A 21,814-nucleotide genomic window follows, 5' to 3' on the forward strand; every position below is an offset into this window, starting at 1 on the left:
CTGTCATACTGACAAACCATTACCAACACTGACCAAATGACCAACACAGACCAACACACCAACAATGACCAACTGACAAATTGACCAACACTGGCCAATACCGAAAAAAACACTGACTAATACTGACTAACACTGACCAACACTGACCACCTGACCAACACAGACCAATACTGACCAAGACTGAACACAAATGACCAATACTGACCAACACTGACCACTGCTGACTAATACTGACCAACACTGACCAACAGTGACCAACTGACAAATTGACCAACATTGAACAACACTGACCAACTGACAAACACACCAACACCGACCAACTGTCATACTGACCAGCATTAACCAACACTGACCAAATGACCAACACAGACCAACACACCAACACTGACCCACTGACCAACTGACAAATTGACCAACATTGACCAATACCGAAAAAACACTGACCAACACTGACCACCTGACCAACACAGACCAATACTGACCAAGTCTAACACTGACAAATACCAACAAACACTGACCAATGCTGACCAACTGACATACACTGACAAGCACTGATCAACTAACAAACTGACCAACTGACCAAAACTGACCAACATTGACCAATACTGACAAACACTGTCCAATACTGACCAATACTTACCAACACTGACCAATGCTGACCAACACTTACAAAACACTGACCAATATTGACCAATACTTTACCAACACTGACCAATACTGACCAACACTGACCAACTGACCAAAGTTGACAAAAGTTGACCAACATTTACTAATACTGACAAACACTGTCCAATACTGACCAATACTTTACCAACACTGACCAATACTGACCAACACTGTCCAATAATGACCAACGTTGACCAACGCACAAAAACACTGACTCATATTGACCAACTCGCCAACACTGACAAACACTTACCAAACCTGACCAACACTGACCAATAATGACCAACACTGACCAATACTGACCAAAACTGACTAACACTGACCGACACTGACCAACACTGACCAATAGTGCCAAGACTGACCAACAATGAAAAATACTGACAAACACTGACCGATGCTGACCAACAAACAAACTGACCAACACTGACCAACTAACCAATGCTGAGCAACACTGACCAAAGCTGACCAACACTGTTTAATAGTGACCAACAGTGACCAATACTGACTACTACTGACCAACACTGACCAGTACTGACCAACTGTCCTACACTGACCAACTGAACAGCTGACCAACCCTGACCAACTGACTAACATAGACCAACACTGACCAATTGACTAATTGACCAACTGACCAACACTGATCAACACTGACCAACTGACCTACACGAACAAACACTCATGAGCTGACTAACGTTGACCAACACTGACTCATTCATACAAACACTGACCAATACTGACCAACTGACCAGTACTGACAAATACTGACTAACTGACCAACACTGACCAGCACTGACAAACACTGATGAGCTGACTAACACTGACCAACACTGACCAACACTGACCACTACATACAAACACTGACCAATACTAACCAAGACTGAACATAAATTACCAATACTGACCAATGCTGAACAACACTGACCAATACTGACAATTACTGACCAACTGTCCTACACTGACCAACTGACCAGTACTGACAAATACTGCCCAACATTGACCAACACTGACCAACACTGATGAGCTGAGTAACACTGACCAACACTGACCAATACATACAAACTCTGACCAATACTGACCAACACTGACAAACGCAGACCAACACTGACCAATATTGACCAACTCACCAACACTGACCAAAACTGAACAACACTGACCAATAATGACCAATACTGTCAAACAATGACTAACACTGACCAATACTGACCAAGATTGACCAACACTGACAAACAATGACCAGCACTGACCAACTAACAAACTGAACAACCCTGAACAACAACGACCAAGACTGACCAACACTGACCAACAGAGACTAAAACTCACAACATTGATCGACACTGACAAACACAGACCAGCACTGAACAACTAACAAACTGACCAACTGAGCAACACTGAACAACAACGACCAACACTTACCAATCCTGACCAAGACTGGCCAACAAAGATCAACACTGACAAATACAGACCAACACTGACCAACTGACCAACACACAAACAGTGACTAACTGACAAACTGACCAACACTGACCAACTGACCAACACTGACCAACACACAGTGACTAACTGTCAAACTGACCAACATTGACCATCACTGACCAACACAGACCAACACTGACCAATGCTGACTAACACTGACCAACTGATCAACATTGAGAAACACTGACCAACTGAGAAACTCACCAACACTGACCAACTGACCAACATTGAGAAACACTGACAAACTGACCAATGCTGACCAATACTAACCAATATTGACCAGCATTAACCAACTGACAAACTGACCAACACTGACCAACTGGCAAACATAGACCAACACTGTCCAACTTACTAACACTGACCACCTAGCCAACATTGACCAACTCACCAACAGTGACCAACATTGACCAACACTGACCAATATTGACCAACTGACCAACACTAACCAATACTAACCAACACTAACCAACACTGACCAGCACTGACCAACTTACCAACACTGACCAACATTGACAAACACTGACCAACAGAAACCAACACAGACCAACGCAGCAGACACTGACCAACTGACAAACTGACCAACATTGACCAACACTGTCCAATTTAACAACACTGACCACCTGATCAACATTGACCAACTCACCAATAGTGACCAACATTAACCAACACTGACCAATATCAACCAACTGACCAATACTGACTAACACTAACAAACACTGACAGCACTGACCAACTGACCAGCCAATAGAGACCAATAGTTGGTGGACACCATCAGTTGGTAGTATGGACACCGTCAGTCAGTGTAGACCATCAGTCAGTGTAGACCAATAGTTGGTGGACACCATCAGTCAGTAGAGACCATCAGTTGTGACTGCAGATATTAGACAGAAACATTTTTTTTAAAACTTGTTGAAGTAATACTTTATCAGAATATAGAGCAGATTTTGTTTTGGCGAGTTCAGACTGGTGCAGGAAGTGGTGAGCAGCCGGAGCGGAGCTGGACTGTTGCTCAGCTTTACTTTCAGTGGATTGACACTCGTTCCTCCTCCGAGGTTTTCCACTGCTCTTCCAAAGTGTGTATTCCTGATGTCCTTGTAATGCCGCCGTGGCGCTGGAAAGAAACTTGCATAACGTTTGACTAAGTAGGTCAGTGAGTCAGAGCGAGTGTTTCCATCCACCGCCTGGCCTCCATCTCATCTCACCACCCGCAGCCTGTTTACACTGCTGTGTGTGTGTGTGTGTGTGTGTGTGTGTGTGTGTGTGTGTGTGTGTGTGTGTGTGTGTGTGTGTGTGTGTGTGTGTGTGTGTGTGTGTGTGTGTGTGTGTGTGTGTGTGTGTTCTCAGGTGGTGTTTGAGGCGGCCTTCAACAGCGCCCGCGGTGGATACGTTGCCATTGACGACATTTCTTTTTCACCCGAGTTCTGTCACACTGACACGGGTAAGACGTGGCTCCTAGTGGCTGAGCGTGGGAATTACACCTTACAGCTTACTGTAATTTACACACTATAAGTCACCACGGGGTTTGGTTTTTTCCTTGTTTGGCTGCTCACCAATATTCAGAGGTAACATTCCGTGTCAGAATATAGATGTACTTATGGTCTGGATCCAGTAGGTGTCACTGTGTGACGACAGAAACTATTTCAGCTTCATTGGAAGACTGCAACGTGAGCATGAGACAGCAGAAGCACAAAGCTTTTAGAGTGGGAGGGAAAATAAAAGACTTTTAGGCATCAGTAAAAGTAGAACAGTACTACTCGTCCCCATACCTGGACTGACGTCCCAGAAGTGAAGACAGTCTGTCCTCTCTGTCCCTGGCTTGTTTCAGGTTTTAAAAAGTGTGTTGCTCCAACCAGCCAATCAGAGATCAAACCCTATATAGTGTCATCGGGGGTTTAGCCAATCCCAATCAAGGTAGGCCCTCCCTTTGACTCCTCCCACAATTAGGCAGCTCTGCTCTGGCACATGGCACCACGAGAGGAAGTCCTTCCTCCTCTTCCCAAGACGGGCATGTGTGGGCGGAGCCAGTCCAGCTCACACAGACACAGCAGATTCTGAATGCAGCTCCTATGATCCAATATTCAAATGAGGAAAATCAAGGAGGAGCTAGAAACTTAGAATACTGAAGCTTTCTGGAGCGACCTGACCAGGAGGAGGAGGAGAACAGGAGGAGGAGGAGGACAGGAGGAGGAGGAGAACAGGAGGAGGAGGAGGAGGAGGAGGAGGAGGAGAACAGGAGGAGGAGGAGGAGAACAGGAGGAGGAGGAGAACAGGAGGAGGAGGTGGAGGAGGAGAACAGGAGGAGGAGGAGAACAGGAGGAGGAGAACAGGAGGAGGAGGAGAACAGGAGGAGGAGGAGGAGGAGGAGGAGAACAGGAGGAGAAGGTGAACTGGAGGAACAGGAGGAGGAGGAGAACAGGAGGAGGAGAACAGGAGGAGAACAGGAGGAGGAGGAGGAGAACAGGAGGAGGAGGAGGAGGAGGAGAACAGGAGGAGGAGAACAGGAGGAGGAGGTGAACAGGAGGAGGAGGTGAACAGGAGGAACAGGAGGAGGAGGAGAACAGGAGGAACAGGAGGAGGAGGAGAACAGGAGGAGGAGAACAGGAGGAGAACAGGAGGAGGAGGAGGAGGAGGAGAACAGGAGGAGGAGAACAGGAGGAGGAGAACAGGAGGAGGAGGTGAACAGGAGGAACAGGAGGAGGAGGAGAACAGGAGGAGGAGAACAGGAGGAGAACAGGAGGAGGAGCAGAACAGGAGGAGAACAGGAGGAGGAGAACAGGAGGAGGAGGAGGAGGAGAACAGGAGGAGGAGAACAGGAGGAGGAGGTGAACAGGAGGAACAGGAGGAGGAGGAGAACAGGAGGAGGAGAACAGGAGGAGAACAGGAGGAGGAGGAGGAGAACAGGAGGAGGAGGAGGAGGAGAACAGGAGGAGGAGGTGAACAGGAGGAGGAGGTGAACAGGAGGAACAGGAGGAGGAGGAGAACAGGAGGAGGAGAACAGGAGGAGAACAGGAGGAGGAGGAGGAGGAGAACAGGAGGAGGAGAACAGGAGGAGGAGGTGAACAGGAGGAACAGGAGGAGGAGGAGAACAGGAGGAGGAGAACAGGAGGAGGAGAACAGGAGGAGGAGGTGAACAGGAGGAGGAGGAGAACAGGAAGAGGAGGAGGAGAACAGGAGGAGGAGGAGAACAGTAGGAGAAGGAGAACAGTAGGAGGAGGAGAACAGGAAGAGGAGGAGAACATCTGATACCAGCAGATCTCTCCTAAACTAGTTTGAATGTCGACCGTGAGTCCAGAACGTCACCGCAGTGCTAGTTCAGTGAAAACACTGCCATCTGAAGGGGTGTTATGTTTCATTTGGTCGTTGTTACATTTCTAGAACCCCACTGTGTAAAACATGCTCAACTTCTGAATGTCAATCAAGGTTTTTCTCTGCAGCTCTTGTTGGTGAAAGATCTTCTTCTCGTCGCTTCACTCCTGAAAATCTTTTCCTCTCTCTTCTCCTGCAAACCTGCAACACCAGCTGGTCATTTAGCACCAGCATCATCACTGCTGCTCCCAGCACAGAACAGAACTCCTTCACGTCACTCCACTTGTCTAACTTACAGACCTCGGTCAGCTGCAAACTAACTTGTAATTTGACACCAGCCTCACCATCTGCGTTTGTGTGTTCCAGAGCCGACCTTTGACCCCGCCATCGCCAGCTGTGACTTCGAGAGCGGCATGTGTCTCTACCAGCAGGAGGCGGCAGAGAGCAAAGGGTGGAGTCGAGTGTCGGTGAAGCCCAACGTGTACCGGACCGGAGACCACACCACGGGTTCTGGTGGGTCTTCCCCGGACCAGAACCTGCCGGACCGTTACAACCTCCAGAACCTGTAGGACTGTTAGAACCTGCAGGATCTTCAGAACCATTAAAACCTTAAGAACCGTTAGAACCTGCAGGACTTCCAGGACCATTACAACCTGCAGGACCGTTAGAACCTCCAGAACCTTTAGAACCTCCAGAACCTTTAAAACCTCCAGAACTGTTAGAACCTTTAGAACCTTCAGAGCCTTTAGAACCTCCAGAACTGTTAGAACCTTCAGAAATGCTTGAACCTCCAGAATCGTTAGAACATTAGAACCTTCAGAAATAGTGCAGTGTGGAGTTTCAGTGTCAGTGTGTAGTTTATGTGTGTATTTTTAGTGTAGTTTCAGTGTGTATTTTATGTGTGTAGTTTGAGTGTCAGTGCGTAGTTCCAGTGTGTAGTTTCAGTTTCAGTGTGTATTTTTAGTGTGTAGTTTCGCTGTCAGTGTGTAGTTTAAGTGTGTAGTTTCAGTGTCAGTGTGTATATAGATGTAGTTTCAGTGTCAGTGTGTAGTTTAAGTGTGTAGTTTCACTGTCAGTGTGTATATAGATGTAGTTTCAGTGTCAGTGTGTAGTTTAAGTGTGTAGTTTCACTGTCAGTGTGTAGTTCACTGTCAGTGTGTAGTTTCAGTGTCAGTGCGTATTTTCAGTGTCAGTGTGTAGTTTCAGTGTGTAGTTTCAGTGTCAGTGTGTAGTTTCAGTGTGTAGTTTAAGTGTGTAGTTCACTGTCAGTGTGTAGTTTCAGTGTCAGTGCGTAGTTTCAGTGTCAGTGTGTATTTTCAGTGTGTAGTTTCAGTGTCAGTGTGTATTTTCAGTGTGTAGTTTCAGTGTCAGCGTGTAGTTTCAGTGTCAGTGTGTATTTTCAGTGTCAGTGTGTAGTTTCAGTGTCAGTGTGTAGTTTCAGTGTCAGTGTGTAGTTTCAGTGTCAGTGCGTATTTTCAGTGTGTAGTTTCAGTGTCAGTGTGTAGTTTCAGTGTGTAGTTCACTGTCAGTGTGTAGTTTCAGTGTCAGTGCATATTTTCAGTGTGTAGTTTCAGTGTCAGTGTGTAGTTTCAGTGTGTAGTTCCAGTGTGTAGTTTCAGTGTCAGTGTGTAGTTTCAGTGTGTAGTTCACTGTCAGTGCGTATTTTCAGTGTGTAGTTTCAGTGTCAGTGTGTAGTTTCAGTGCGTATTTTCAGTGTGTAGTTTCAGTGTCAGTGTGTAGTTTCAGTGTGTAGTTCCAGTGTCAGTGTGTAGTTTCAGTGTGTAGTTTCAGTGTGTAGTTTCAGTGTAAGTGTGTAGTTTCAGTGTGTATTTTCAGTGTGTAGTTTCAGTGTCAGTGTGTAGTTTCAGTGTGTAGTTCCAGTGTCAGTGTGTAGTTTCAGTGTGTAGTTTCAGTGTGTAGTTTCAGTGTCAGTGTGTAGTTTCAGTGTGTAGTTTCAGGGTGTAGTTTCAGTGTCAGTGTGTAGTTTCAGTGTGTAGTTTCAGTGTCAGTGTGTAGTTTCAGTGTGTAGTTTCAGTGTGTAGTTTCAGTGTCAGTGTGTAGTTTCAGTGTGTAGTTTCAGGGAGGTGAACAAACGCACTAAACGTGCCTCACAGATTCAGTCAGTGATTGATGAGTGTCTGAAGAAACACACACACACACACACACACACACACACACACACACACACACACACACACACACACACACACACACACACACACACACACACAATGCCGTCTCAGTGTGGGCTTCAGTGTGTTGCTGAAGGAGAGGTGGAGAGGGGAATTGAACCTGCTACCAAGCCTCCACAAATCAATCAGGCTTCAAACTGAAAAGGTTTAAAACACAAAGGCTGACGGTGTGTTGATCCTCCCACCGTCCACCAGGGGGCAGACAAACCTCAGCCTTCTCTTCAGCGCAACAGCCAGTCTCTTTTCTGATTGGCTCATTTATTGTCCCACAAACAGAATCAAGATCTTTATTTGTGTGTGTGTGTGTGTGTGTGTGTGTGTGTGTGTGTGTGTGTGTGTGTGTGTGTGTGTGTGTGTGTGTGTGTGTGTGTGTGTGTGTGTGTGTGTGTGTGTGTGTGTAATATAAGCAAGGTAAATGATCGTGTCAATCAAATTGTCAAATAGTGTAAAAAGTACCTATGGAAGGCAGTATATTGAGTACATGTTGAGGTTCTTCAGGTGGACAGCCTGGGGGAGGAAGCTCCTCTACTTCCTCTCTGTGTTTGCCCTCAGGCAGCTGGGTCGCCCCCCTGCTGGCAGCAGAGAGAACTTCAGGTCCTGTCTCAGCAGGTGTTGATGTGGCAGGTCCTGTGTGATGTTGACAGCCGGTACTTGAAGCTCATCAGTAATGTGATTGTGAGCGAGTACTGTGGTTCAGAGTATGTCTCAGTATGTGTTTGGTATCATGCTGGAGTCAGTAATGTGATAGTGAGCGAGTACTGTGGTTCAGAGTATGTCTCAGTATGTGTTTGGTATCATGCTGGAGTCAGTAATGTGATAGTGAGCGAGTACTGTGGTTCAGAGTATGTCAGTATGTGTTTGGTATCATGCTGGAGTCAGTAATGTGATAGTGAGCGAGTACTGTGGTTCAGAGTATGTCAGTATGTGTTTGGTATCATGCTGGAGTCAGTGCTAATAGTACTTCCTGTCTTCTGTCGCAGGCTGTTACCTCCTTGCAAACACCCGTTTCTCTGCCAGGCCCGGTTACGTGGGCCGGCTTCACGGCCCCTTCTTACCCGGGAACCACAAGTACTGCCTGAGGTTCTACTACCTGCTGTACGGGTTGGGACAGGTGGGCAACGGGCTGGTGGTGTACATCTACGACGAGAACAACGTGGCTCAGGAAAGGGTGTGGAGCCTGAGTGACACTTCCAGGGCGGTGTGGACCGAGGCGGAGGTCACCTACATGAAGCCCATGGTTTCCAAGGTGGGACCGGGGGACCGGGGGGGTTCTTCCCAGGGTCTGCTGGAAGGACGACAGAGGAAAACTGCTTTGTGCTTCAGCTTTGTCTTTTGGTTCTGTTCCAGGTCGTGTTTGTCACCATCTGTGGAAGTTTCTGGGGGTGTGGCCTAATCGCCATCGATGACATCACAGTGAGCCTGGGGGACTGCCACATGTCGGCAGGTACACACTTCCTCTCACCTCAGTACATGTGAGATTCTGACTGGGTCGGACAGGAAGCACGTGTTGATTGGCCACAGCAACTGGCAATCATGGCGATGACGTAGCGATAGCATAGCGATAGCATAGCGATAGCATATCACTCCTTTGCTCTCAAAACAAACAAACAGAAGGGTGGAGCATCAACAAACATCCAGAGCAAGAAAACCAGAGACTTCAAATCAAACAGCGAGAATCACACGTTACAATGCTCCACAGCCTCCCTCCCTCCCTCCCTCTCTCCCTCCCCCCTCTCTCCCTCCCTCCCAGCAGCTCATGTTGTCACAATGCTCCACAGCCTCCCTCCCTCCCTCCCTCTCTCCCTCCCTCCCTCCCTCTCTCCCTCCCCCCCTCTCTCCCTCCCTCCCAGCAGCTCATGTTGTCACAATGCTCCACAGCCTCCCTCCCTCCCTCCCTCCCTCCCTCTCTCCCTCCCTCCCTCCCTCCCCTCCCTTCCTCCCTCCCTCCCAGCAGCTCATGTTGTCACAATGCTCCACAGCCTCCCTCCCTCCCTCCCTCCCTCCCTCCCTCTCTCCCTCCCCCCTCTCTCCCTCCCTCCCAGCAGCTCATGTTGTCACAATGCTCCACAGCCTCCCTCCCTCTCTCCCTCCCTCCCTCCCTCTCTCCCTCCCCCCTCTCTCCCTCCCTCCCAGCAGCTCATGTTGTCACAATGCTCCACAGCCTCCCTCCCTCCCTCCCTCCCTCCCTCTCTCCCTCCCTCCCTCCCTCCCCTCCCTTCCTCCCTCCCTCCCAGCAGCTCATGTTGTCACAATGCTCCACAGCCTCCCTCCCTCCCTCCCTCCCTCCCTCCCAGCAGCTCATGTTGTCACAATGCTCCACAGCCTCCCTCCCAGGACAGTGTAACTTTGAAAGTGGACTGTGTGGCTACATCCAGGACCAGAAAGGAGACAAGGCCGAGTGGCTGCGAGTCCGAGGCCACACACCCACATCCTTCACCGGACCCCGGGGAGACCATACCACTGGAGTGGGTGAGTAACGTCCTCATTCATAGATAGAATAGAATAGAATAGAATAGAATAGAATAGAATAGAATAGATAGCACTTTTTAATCCCCGAAGGAAAAGTCCACTGTACAGCAGCTTATCAAAAGAAAAACACAAAAACATCAACCACACTTCCATTCATAGAGCACTGTCATAGTACCTGGAATGAGTTTACTAAGTTAAGAAAGTAGGTTTAAAATGTACATGTTGGTAAGATGTTTCCTGGATGTTGGCAGGATGTTGGTTGGATGTTGGCTGGAAGTTTTTAGGATATTGGTTGGATGGTGGTTGGCTGTTAGTTGGATGGTGGCTGGAAGCTGTCTGTATGTTGGCAGGACTTTGGTTGGGTGTGGGCCACCTTTGATTGGATGTTGCCAGGATGATAATATGTCTTTTCCTCTGGAGCTGTTCCCTCACACCCAGCTGTTCCCTCACACCCAGCTGTTCCCTCACACCTAGCTGTTCCCTCACACCCAGATGTTCCCTCACACCCAGCTGTTCCCTCACACCCAGCTGTTCCCTCACACCTAGCTGTTCCCTCACACCCAGATGTTCCCTCACACCCAGATGTTCCCTCACACCCAGCTGTTCCCTCACACCCAGCTGTTCCCTCACACCCAGATGTTCCCTCACACCCAGATGTTCCCTCACACCCAGCTGTTCCCTCACACCGAGCTGTGCGATCCTCCTCCAGGTCACTTCCTGTACATCGAGGCGTCGGTCATGCGACCGGGTCACACGGCGCGCCTGCTGACCTCCCAGCTGCGAGGGTCGTCGTGGCCACAGTGTCTGGTCTTCTACTACCACATGTACGGCTCGGGGACGGGCATCCTGAGCGTGCTGCTGCGGTGCGGCGGCGAGCGGCAGGACGCCCTGCTGTGGCGGCGGCGCGGTGAGCAGAGCGTCAGCTGGAGCCGGGCCATGGTGGACTACCAGTGCCGGTTCAGACACCAGGTAGGACAGCAGGACCGTGAACACCCGGAAGTAACCGTCCTAACGCTCTCTTCTGCTGTGGCATGAGCTGGGATAATGCTGAAGGCTCTGTTTAAACTCTCCTCCATGAAACTCCTCATTAATGCTGAACTAGTTCAGTCCTACAGCCCACTGTAAGTAGCATTAGCATTAGCCACTGTAGCTGTGGTTAGCATTACCGTCCTTGAATAAAGATTAGCTTCCCTTGTAAGTCTGCTGCTGTGAATCAATGTCAGTAGTTTATCTCAGCGGGTTTCTTCGTGCTTTTTAGGGACCGAGCCCCAAAGGCCTGGAGGCAACGACCCGATTATTAGGGACCGAGCCCCAAAGGCCTGGAGGCAACGACACGATGAGGCAACGACACGATTATTAGGGACCGAGCCCCAAAGGCCTGGAGGCAACGACACGATTATTAGGGACTGAGCCCCAAAGGCCTGGAGGCAACGACCCGATTATTAGGGACCGAGCCCCAAAGGCCTGGAGGCAACGACACGATTATTAGGGACCGAGCCCCAAAGGCCTGGAGGCAACGACACGATTATTAGGGACCGAGCCCCAAAGGCCTGGAGGCAACGACACGATTACTAGGGACCGAGCCCCAAAGGCCTGGAGGCAACGACACGATTGTATTTGTAATGTTTTTTGTTCTTTTTTTTCCTTTTACCCCTGACGCGTCATCAGTAAACCTCCATCAGTAAACCTCCATCAGTCTAAACCTCCATCAGTAAACCTCTATCAGTAAACCTCTATCAGTCTAAACCTCCATTAGTAAACCTCTATCAGTCTAAACCTCCATCAGTAAACCTCCATCAGTAAACCTCTATCAGTAAACCTCTATCAGTCTAAACCTCTATCAGTCTAAACCTCCATCAGTAAACCTCCATCAGTAAACCTCCATCAGTAAACCTCTATCAGTAAACCTCTATCAGTCTAAACCTCCATCAGTAAACCTCCATCAGTAAACCTCCATCAGTAAACCTCCATCAGTCTAAACCTCCATCAGTAAACCTCTATCAGTAAACCTCTATCAGTCTAAACCTCCATCAGTAAACCTCCATCAGTAAACCTCCATCAGTAAACCTCCATCAGTAAACCTCTATCAGTAAACCTCTATCAGTCTAAACCTCTATCAGTAAACCTCTATCAGTCTAAACCTCCATCAGTAAACCTCCATCAGTAAACCTCCATCAGTAAACCTCCATCAGTAAACCTTCATCAATAAACCTCTATCAGTCTAAACCTCCATCAGTAAACCTCCATCAGTAAACCTCCATCAGTAAACCTCTATCAGTCTAAACCTCCATCAATAAACCTCCATCAGTAAACCTTCATCAATAAACCTCTATCAGTCTAAACCTCCATCAGTAAACCTCCATCAGTAAACCTCTATCAGTAAACCTCTATCAGTCTAAACCTCCATCAGTAAACCTCCATCAGTAAACCTCCATCAGTAAACCTCTATCAGTAAACCTCTATCAGTCTAAACCTCCATCAGTAAACCTCCATCAGTAAACCTCCATCAGTAAACCTCTATCAGTCTAAACCTCCATCAGTAAACCTCCATCAGTAAACCTCTATCAGTCTAAACCTCCATCAATAAACCTCCATCAGTAAACCTCCATCAGTAAACCTTCATCAATAAACCTCTATCAGTCTAAATCTCCATCAGTCTAAACATCTAGTGTTTTTCTCTCAGGTGATTTTTGAAGCAATTCGAGGTCCAACACTCCGCAGTGACATCGCTATTGATGACATTCAGTTCAAACAGGGACCGTGTGAAGGTACTACTACACTCTACACTTTATCACACTAACTCACAGTACTACCACTACACTCTACACTTTATCACACTAACTCACAGTACTACCACTACACTCTACACTTTATCACACTAACTCACAGTACTACTACTACACTCTACACTTTATCACACTAACTCATAGTACTACCACTACACTCTACACTTTATCACACTAACTCACAGTACTACCACTACACTCTACACTTTATCACACTAACTCACAGTACTACTACTACACTCTACACTTTATCACACTAACTCACAGTACTACCACTACACTCTACACTTTATGACACTAACTCACAGTACTAAAACTACACTCTACAATTGATCACACTAACTCACATTACTACTACTACACTCTACACTTTATCACACTAGCTCACAGTACTACTACTGCACTCTTCACTTTCGTCACACTAACTCAAAGTACTACTCCTTCACTTTTCTCTTTATCACACTAACTCAAAGTACTACTACTGCACACTCTTCACTTTATCACACTACGTCACAGTACTACTACTACACTCTTCACTTTATCACACTACCTCAAAGTGATACTACTACACTCTTCACTTTATCACAATAACTCAAAGTACTAGTACTACTACACTCTTCACTTTATCACACTACCTCAAACTACTAATACTACACACAAGTCACTTTATCACACTAACTCAAAGTATTACTACTACACAAAAGTCACTTTATCATACTAACTTAAAGAAGTATTTCTCTGCCACTTCATGTACAGTTTGAGAGTACTTTTCACTCTTTATTCTTGAATGAACACACGAGCCAGAATATTTCTCTGATCACCATGTCTGGAGCTCCTGTTGATGAAATTTTGTTTCACTCTGGTTCTACAGTACTACATCCACTTAGGTTCTATGGTACTACTCTTGTTTGTGTAATTATGAGTGTTTGGATGGACTGAATACTGTGCACAGTACTTGGAGTGTCATTGATTATGAGATTGAAGGAGAAAACACAATGTTGCTCAGGTTTTTATGAGAGTGGAGCACAAGAGTTTGGCTCTTATTGTGGAAGTCCTGCAGGAAGTCCAGCTGTTCCGGTCTAGTGCTGATGCTTGTGCCTTCCTTTTCAGATCCTGGTGACACGGCGCAGTACTCTGGATTCTCTGAGTACTTCAATGAGATTGAGAAGTGAGTAATGCTGTGGCGTCTCAGCAGGTTTCCAGAAGGAGGAGGAAGTTTGCACTGTTTCACTATCCAGGAGCTTTTCACCACTCCACCCTTTCAACTTCATTCCTCCACCCAATCCAAACGTTCTTAATCTCAATCTGCTGAGTTTATGTTGGTATTGTGGCTCTGAAAGTCCTGCTAACGTTAGTGTTTTCTATCACACAGCCGAGAAATACACTTGTCTGCCTCTTTCAAAGCTCATTTGATGAAGTTTGATTGTGATTGCTAAAGGAATGCTAATGCTCAGTACTGATGGAGTTGAAGAATTCCGTTCACCTCACGTCTTCACGTCAGGTACAAATGTCCACGGTAGCATATGGCGCGTCGGCTACAAGCACAAATATGGTTTTCCAGGCCAATGAAAATGAATCTGTAAATAACGTGTTAGAATAAATATTGTAATGTTGGAGACGTGTTGACTCTTTAATATGTTTGTGCTGCTGGTTGCACTGCAGGATGTGAGGCTAGGGGGCGCTGGTGCAGGAGGAGAGGAACAACAGCGTGATGAGCTCACAGAGAGCGAGGAGAAGATCCAGAAGGTCTTCTGCTCCCAAACCCCACCAAAACCCCACCCAAACCCCTCCCAAACCCCACCCAAACCCCACCCAAACCCCTCCCAAACCCCACCACGCCTCAAATATTTCCTGGTGGCTTTAGGGCCCGATTGGATGAGCCGCCTTGTTGGGGGCCTCAACATGTTTCACACAAATCAGGCCTGGTGGCGCCTTACAGATTTCATTGGTTCCACTCATAGGGGGGGCCAAACGGCTCCACAGCGCCACCTAGAGATGTTCAGAAAGCCATGAAATATCAGTAGCTTGACCGAGAAGGATGGAATTAGGTAGGCATGTAGAGCAGACCGAAACAAACAGATCTGAAGTGTGGACGTTTTTGTCAAATCGACAAGAAAGCCACTATTTTGAGTTGAATTTTCAAAATAAAGTTAAAAAAGGCATGGAATTTAACCATCTCCTCCTCAGGATTTGATCCAGTCAACTAATTAGATGTAGGTCATCTAAGAAATTGATTAACAGTAACCACCGCCACCATCCACTCACTCTCTCACTGCATTCACCCTCTGACCACCGCCACCACCACCACCACCATTCACCCTCTGACCACCACCAACCACTCACTCTCTCACTGCATTCACCCTCTGACCACCACCAACCACTCACTCTCTCACTACATTCACCCTCTGACCACCACCAACCACTCACTCTCTCACTGCATTCACCCTCTGACCACCGCCACCACCACCACCACCATTCACCCTCTGACCACCACCAACCACTCACTCTCTCACTGCATTCACCCTCTGACCACCACCAACCACTCACTCTCTCACTACATTCACCCTCTGACCACCACCACCACCATTCACCCTCTGACCACCACCAACCACTCACTCTCTCACTACATTCACCCTCTGAAAACCACCAACCACTCACTCTCTCACTACATTCACCCTCTGACCACCACCACCACCACCATTCACCCTCTGACCACCACCAACCACTCACTCTCTCACTACATTCACCCTCTGACCACCACCAACCACTCACTCTCTCACTACATTCACCCTCTGACCACCACCACCACCACCATTCACCCTCTGACCACCACCAACCACTCACTCTCTCACTACATTCACCCTCTGACCACCACCACCACCATTCACCCTCTGACCACCACCAACCACTCACTCTCTCACTACATTCACCCTCTGACCACCACCAACCACTCACTCTCTCACTACATTCACCCTCTGACCACCACCACCACCACCATTCACCCTCTGACCACCACCAACCACTCACTCTCTCACTACATTCACCCAGGCACTTTGGGGTTCAGTGTCTTGCCCAAGGACACTTTAGCATGTAGGCAGGCAGAGACAGGAATTGAACCTGCAACCTTCTGATTGGGAGATGCCCGCTCTACCAACCGAGCCACCCATCATAATTGAACTCATTGAACCCTCCAGACTCCCACACAAGAAGAAAATTTGGGGTGTGATGTCAGAAATGTTTTTTCGCAGGAGAGTTCATAATCGGTGAAGAAGCTGTCGGCCACGCCCCCTCACGACAGGCCACGCCCCCTCACAGCAGGCACACATCTGTGAAGCAGCATTTTAACTTTTCAGCTGCACAACTGCTTCCAATGTTTTCAGAAATACATGATTATCATAAAGACATTTATCTGTCATGTGTATGTAAACCTCTACATACAAGAAGATGCCAAACAGCCTAACGATTCATGAAACAAGGCTAAGGTCAGGCTTATTAACACAAATATTACTTATTAATTAATTATTAATTACATTTTAATACAGCAACAAAGCACTTTCAAATAATTGGTGAGAAAAATAGGAAATTTGATCAATAAAATCATGTGGTGATAAAATAATAAATACATTCAAAACAATAAAAGTTTCATAAACAAATAATCAAATAAATAAATAAAGTAAATGAAATTGAAATAAAGTGCAAACGAAAATATAGCTTTAGAATCTGAAAAGGAGTTTGACAGTTGCTTCAACTGTCGTCAACTTTGCATTGCAGAAGCAGAACTTGCTTTTCATGTCTGTGACAAATGAACAATAACAACAGTCACAACAATCCCTTTTCTAAAGATCTCTTAATGAGACACTGGGCCTGCTTCTCAGACGGGATGAGATCCAGTCTGGCTGGAATGAGGAGAGGCTCGCCCAGAGGAGCCTCCAGCGCTGCTCGGAGTCTGAGGCGTGGCCACGATGGAGAATCCTGACTCACAGGGACGTAGTCGTGAATGGAAGGAGGAGTTTCACTGCCCTCGGTGCTCCACATGGGTCCTCCTTTGAAGCAGTGATCCAGAAGGAGCCCAGGCCCAGATCCACAGAAAATAGATCCAACATCCACTGTGTCCCTCTCTGGGATCCTCAGCAAAATATTCATCAGATTTCTGTGCCAGTGGTGCGAGGTGCTGAGAGACGGAGTCACTGAGCTTCCCTGAGGGCAGTTTTCCAAAATCTCAGACAAAAGTGGAAACATGTCCATGGTCTTTTCCTGAGCCGTCTCAGTCCACAAAGCAAGTTTCCTCTTGAAAGCTTGAACTTTGTCTGCAACAAAAAACATGTTGCCATTTCTCCATGAAGAGACGTTCTGCTACTTCTGCAATGAAGAGACGTGACAGAGGACAACAAGGTGAGCTGTGGACTTTGTGTCGGCACAGGAATGTGCAAGAAGACATTGTCTCTCAGTGGGGAAGGAGAAGACCTCATTCCTTAAATCAAACAAACGCTTCAGGACCTAGAATAGAATAGAATAGAATAGGTTAGAATAGGTTAGAATAGAATAGAATAGAATAGAATAGAATAGAATAGAATAGAATAGAATAGAATAGAATAGAATAGAATAGAATAGAATAGAATGCTTTATTTGTCATTCTAATTGATATAATGAAATAGCAGGTGCTGCTCCCTTTGGCATTAACACATTAACACATTAACACATTTCATTCAACAGCATGAAAAATACATTAAAATATATAGGTCGATATGTTAAAGTATAAAATTAATAGATTTTTAAAAAGTAAAAAAAAAAAAAATACATTTATACCCCCGGCTAGCTCAGTAGGTAGAGCATGAGACTCTCAGTCTCAAGGTAGAGGGTTCATGTCCCACGCCGGGCGCCACCTTCCTGTGGGCTCACCACCTGCTGGAAGGTTCTTAATGGGTGCAAGGTGATCTGGGTGACGGTCTTCAGACTGCCACCCCACCACCCGGAAACTGATAAGCGGATTAAAATGGATGGATGGATGGATGCATACATTTATAGGTATTGATAAAACACAACAACACAAAAAATACTAGAGTCCAGGTCAACTGTGATGAGCTCTGATGGCCCAAGGATGAAAAGGGTTCAGAAGTCCAGATGTTGGGACCCTCTTTGACCTGGAGCTCTTGCCAGAAGGCAGCAGTTCATGGACGTGGCCTTCTGGGTGAGAGGGGTCTTTCGGGATGCCATTAGTCCTTCTCAGGCCTCTGGAGCTGGCGATGTCCTCCAGGGCGGGCAGAGGACAGCCAATGATTTCCTCTGCAGAGCCTTCTTGTCCTCAGCCGAGCTTCCAGTGTCCCAAGCTGGAATACAGTCCGTGAGGACGCTTTCAATGGTGGACCGGTAGAAGGTCACCAGCAGCTTCTGCTCCAGGTTGTTCTTCCTGAGAACCCTCAGGAAGTGGAACCTCTGCTGGGCCGTGGCCATCACTGCCTCAGTGTTTACAGACCAGGTCAGCTCCTCTGAGATGTGGACTACCAGGAATCTGAAGGAGGGCTCTGTCTCCATCATGTCCCTGTTGATGTGAAGTGGGATGTGGTCCACCCTGGTCCTGCAGAAGTCTCTAATGTCCTCTTTGTTTTGGTGGTGTTCAGCAGCAGGTTGTTGTTAGAACACCACATGGACAGATGTTCCGCCTCCTCTCTGTAGCCGTCTCGTCCCCTCCAGTGATGAGCCCCACCAGGGTGGTGTCATCAGCAAACTTGAATATGGAGGAGGACGGGTGGGAGGACACAGAGTCGTGTGTACAGAGCGTATAAGAGAGGGCTAAGCACACAGCCTTGTGGTGAGTCGGTGCTCAGGGTGAGGGTGGAGGACAGGTGGATCGGTTTGCCCCATAGGCAAACTGATGAGGATGGAGCGCTGATGAGAAGCAGTCCTTGATGTGATGAGAAACCAGCCTCTCACAGTGATGTGGGCGCGGTGGGCCTGAAGCTGTTCAGACTGCTGTTTGAGGACGCTTTGGGGACAGGAATGATGGTGGCTGAATTGAGACAGGCAGGGACAGTGGCTGAGGTCAGGGACAGGTTGAGTAACCTGGTGAGGATCTCTGAAAGCTCATGTGCACATGCCACCACCACCTTTACCAGGACACCATCAGGGCCAGGAGCTTTCCTGGGGTTCACTAACTTAAGTTCACCCCTCACCTGGTGTAGTTGGAGGGTCAGGGTGGTGCTGCTGTAGGCTGGGGGAGGAGACCAGGGCCGGCTGAGTAACAGTGGAGCTGTTCCGGTGGAGCATCAGCTGTAAGGTTTGAGTCGGAGCTGCTCCTGTAATTGGTGATGTGCTCTATTCCCTGTAAAACTGGTCTTGGACTGTTGTCAGCCAGCCGTCCCTCTATTTCCTCTTTATACAACATCTTGTCAGCTTTGCCCCGGCGTTACTGTAATTTATCTCCCCTTGAGAAGGCCATGTTGCAGATTTTAATCAGTTGCTGAACTTCACTCTTCATGCAGGGTTTCTCATTTGGAAAAACCCTGACACCTTTTTCACAGTCACGTTCTCAGCACAGTAGCAGATATATGAGAGTACCGTTTGTGTGTACTCTTCCAGGTCCATACTCCACTGTGTATTCATGAAGCAGTCCTGGAGCTGAGAAGGTGCTTGTGCAGGCCAAGTGTTGATGGTTGTGGAGGGTTGTGGGGTGTCCGCTGGGATAAGGTGCAGGGACAGATGGTCTGACTGTCCAGTGTGGGGCTGAGGAACTGCTCTGTAAGCATGTCAGATGTTCCAGTACACATGATCCAATGTGTTCTTCTCCCTGGTGCCACGTTTCACATCTTGTTTGAATTGGGGGAGAACAGATTTGACCAGGGCCTGGTTGAAGTCTCCAGCAAGTATATGTCCCCCATGAGGATGAGCTTTCTGCTGCCTGCTGACCATGCTGTGCAGGTGGGAGAGGGCTAGGCTAACGTTAGCATCAGGAGGGACGGAGACAGCCATTGTTATTACTGCTGAAAGCTCTGGGGAGGTGGAACGGACGGCCTGTCAGAGCTGTCCTCTTGAGAGCTGTCCCCTTGAGAGCTGTCCTCTTGAGAGCTGTCCTCTTGAGAGCTGTCCTCTTGAGATGCCGTCTCACCTCACTGGGGGTTTTTCCACCAGAAAGAACCAGGTGCTAGTCCTGGTCCAGGGCCAGACTTAGCACCAGTTCTTTGTCTTTCCACTACCAAAGCCCCGGCCAAACAGGGGCTAAAGTGGTGCTACGCTGGCCCCACTTCGTTGCTGGACCAGAGCGGAGTCAGACTGGGACCCGACGCGTCATCAGCTGGGGGCGGAGTTATCTCTGGAGGTATCACTACCTACAAGGTGGAGGCCAGGTTGAACCGGCTTTCTGAAAACTCCAGTGAACACGGAGCCCCAGAGTGGTTATAGAGAAAAGAATAAAAAATAACACGTGGGAACGATGTAATAAGTCGCTCCCTGAAGTTCCCGAGGGAGCGGGATTATCTAATCCGCGTTCACGGCTCTTGAGATGCTGCAGAGCTCCACCTGTCAGTCAGCTACGTCAGATATAATTTAGAAGCAGTTTTCCATTGACGTTTATTTTTCACACTTTTCATGGTGACATTATTCTTACTAACGTCACGTCCAGGTCTTATTTCACGTTCTGACCGCAGGCTGAGGAGCTGCAGCCGCTGAGCAAGGCAGTGTGAGGCTGCAGGGGGCGCTCCGCTCCAATATTATTTTCTAACCCACAGAACTTCTTTATAATGAATACTTTGGGTTCATCAGCATCTAAAAAACAAAGTACATACTACTGTAAAGGAAAGCTTGGAGTTTATAGGAATAAAATGAGCCTTTTAATGGCTTCATGTGAAAGAGAACTTTAATCAGTGTGTTTATGGAGGTTACCATGGAAACAGTTTTAGAGCAGCGTTATATCATTCTACACCTCCATTCTTCTCCATGTTGAAGCGTTTGATTCAGACACATCCAGAAATAAAGTGAAAGGAGCAGAAATTCACGATGTAATGCTGAAGTGTTGAAAAATAAGACCCAAACTCATTCACACGTTATTTATTTCCCCTCTATGTCCACTCTGGGGCTCTGGACTAAAGCAAGACGGACGTGAAAAAACACCAACAGAGAGACGAAGAGACGTAATGTCTTCTGGCTCTTTGGTGCATCAGAGGTTCAGGTCAGACTAGATGGAGCGACCCGGACTAAACCCATGAATCCAGTCCGTCTCCTGGTTCCTGGATGAGGCTGTCAGCGCCAAATTGGTGAAATCAGTGACGTGTCACGTTTTGGAGTGACACAGTGACGTGGCTCCCACTGGCTCCGTTAACGGTGGAAAAAGAACCGGTTCTTTGGTGGTGCTCATTTAAGAACTGGTTCTGGACTAGAACCTGGTTCTTTTTGGTGGAAAAGCCCTAACTGTGCTAGAGCAGCTGGACATGATTTGCTTCTATGTCTTCATAAAGCTTGGCAAAACATCTGGAGTTCACAGCATTATTTTTTAATGAAGTTGATGGTTTTCACGCTTGCATCCATCACCTGGTTGAACTCTGGTGACCGTTTTTGATGCAAGGTTTTCAAGGTGGAGGAAACAGTGGGTCCATTTGGCTTCTGGTGCACGATCAAGTATCTGCATGATGACGCTGCACCGTCACTGCACACCCCAACACAGTCCAGCCCGTTCTCAGTGAAATAGTCCTCCATGCAGCGGAAACATTCCAGAGCCATTGTTCGTGTTGGCAGCTCTCCACAAAACAGTGTTGGGCTGAAGATTCCATTGAACTCCTCCAATCATTTTTTGTGACAGAGGAGAAACACCAGGACAGTGAACAGGACATAAAACAGCAGGGAGGAAGGCAAAGACCCCAGGAAGTCTCCAACCCCCCAGGTTGGCAACCAATGATAATGGTCGAACCCGACCAGAACACCACAGGGGTCCGA

At 47.6% G+C, this 21,814-nt stretch overlaps 1 protein-coding gene across 2 annotated transcripts in view; it reads left to right on the plus strand.

The window, feature by feature from the left end:
• mamdc2a (MAM domain containing 2a) overlaps window positions 1–14,509 on the plus strand; it is a 37,868-nt gene extending 23,359 nt beyond the window's left edge. For both annotated transcript variants that reach the window (XM_080468107.1, XM_080468108.1), the window contains 8 exons: window positions 3,484–3,577; window positions 5,812–5,958; window positions 8,618–8,883; window positions 8,985–9,081; window positions 9,960–10,106; window positions 10,816–11,075; window positions 12,790–12,874; window positions 14,003–14,509. In XM_080468107.1, coding sequence (XP_080324233.1) covers window positions 3,484–3,577; window positions 5,812–5,958; window positions 8,618–8,883; window positions 8,985–9,081; window positions 9,960–10,106; window positions 10,816–11,075; window positions 12,790–12,874; window positions 14,003–14,064 — 1,158 coding nt within the window. In that variant the 3' untranslated portion in view covers window positions 14,065–14,509. The remainder of the gene's footprint in view (window positions 1–3,483; window positions 3,578–5,811; window positions 5,959–8,617; window positions 8,884–8,984; window positions 9,082–9,959; window positions 10,107–10,815; window positions 11,076–12,789; window positions 12,875–14,002) is intronic.
• The last annotated feature ends 7,305 nt before the right edge of the window (window positions 14,510–21,814 follow it).

Source organism: Lipophrys pholis (assembly GCF_963383615.2).
Source record: "Lipophrys pholis genome assembly, chromosome: 7".
Taxonomy (NCBI): Eukaryota; Metazoa; Chordata; class Actinopteri; order Blenniiformes; family Blenniidae; genus Lipophrys; species Lipophrys pholis.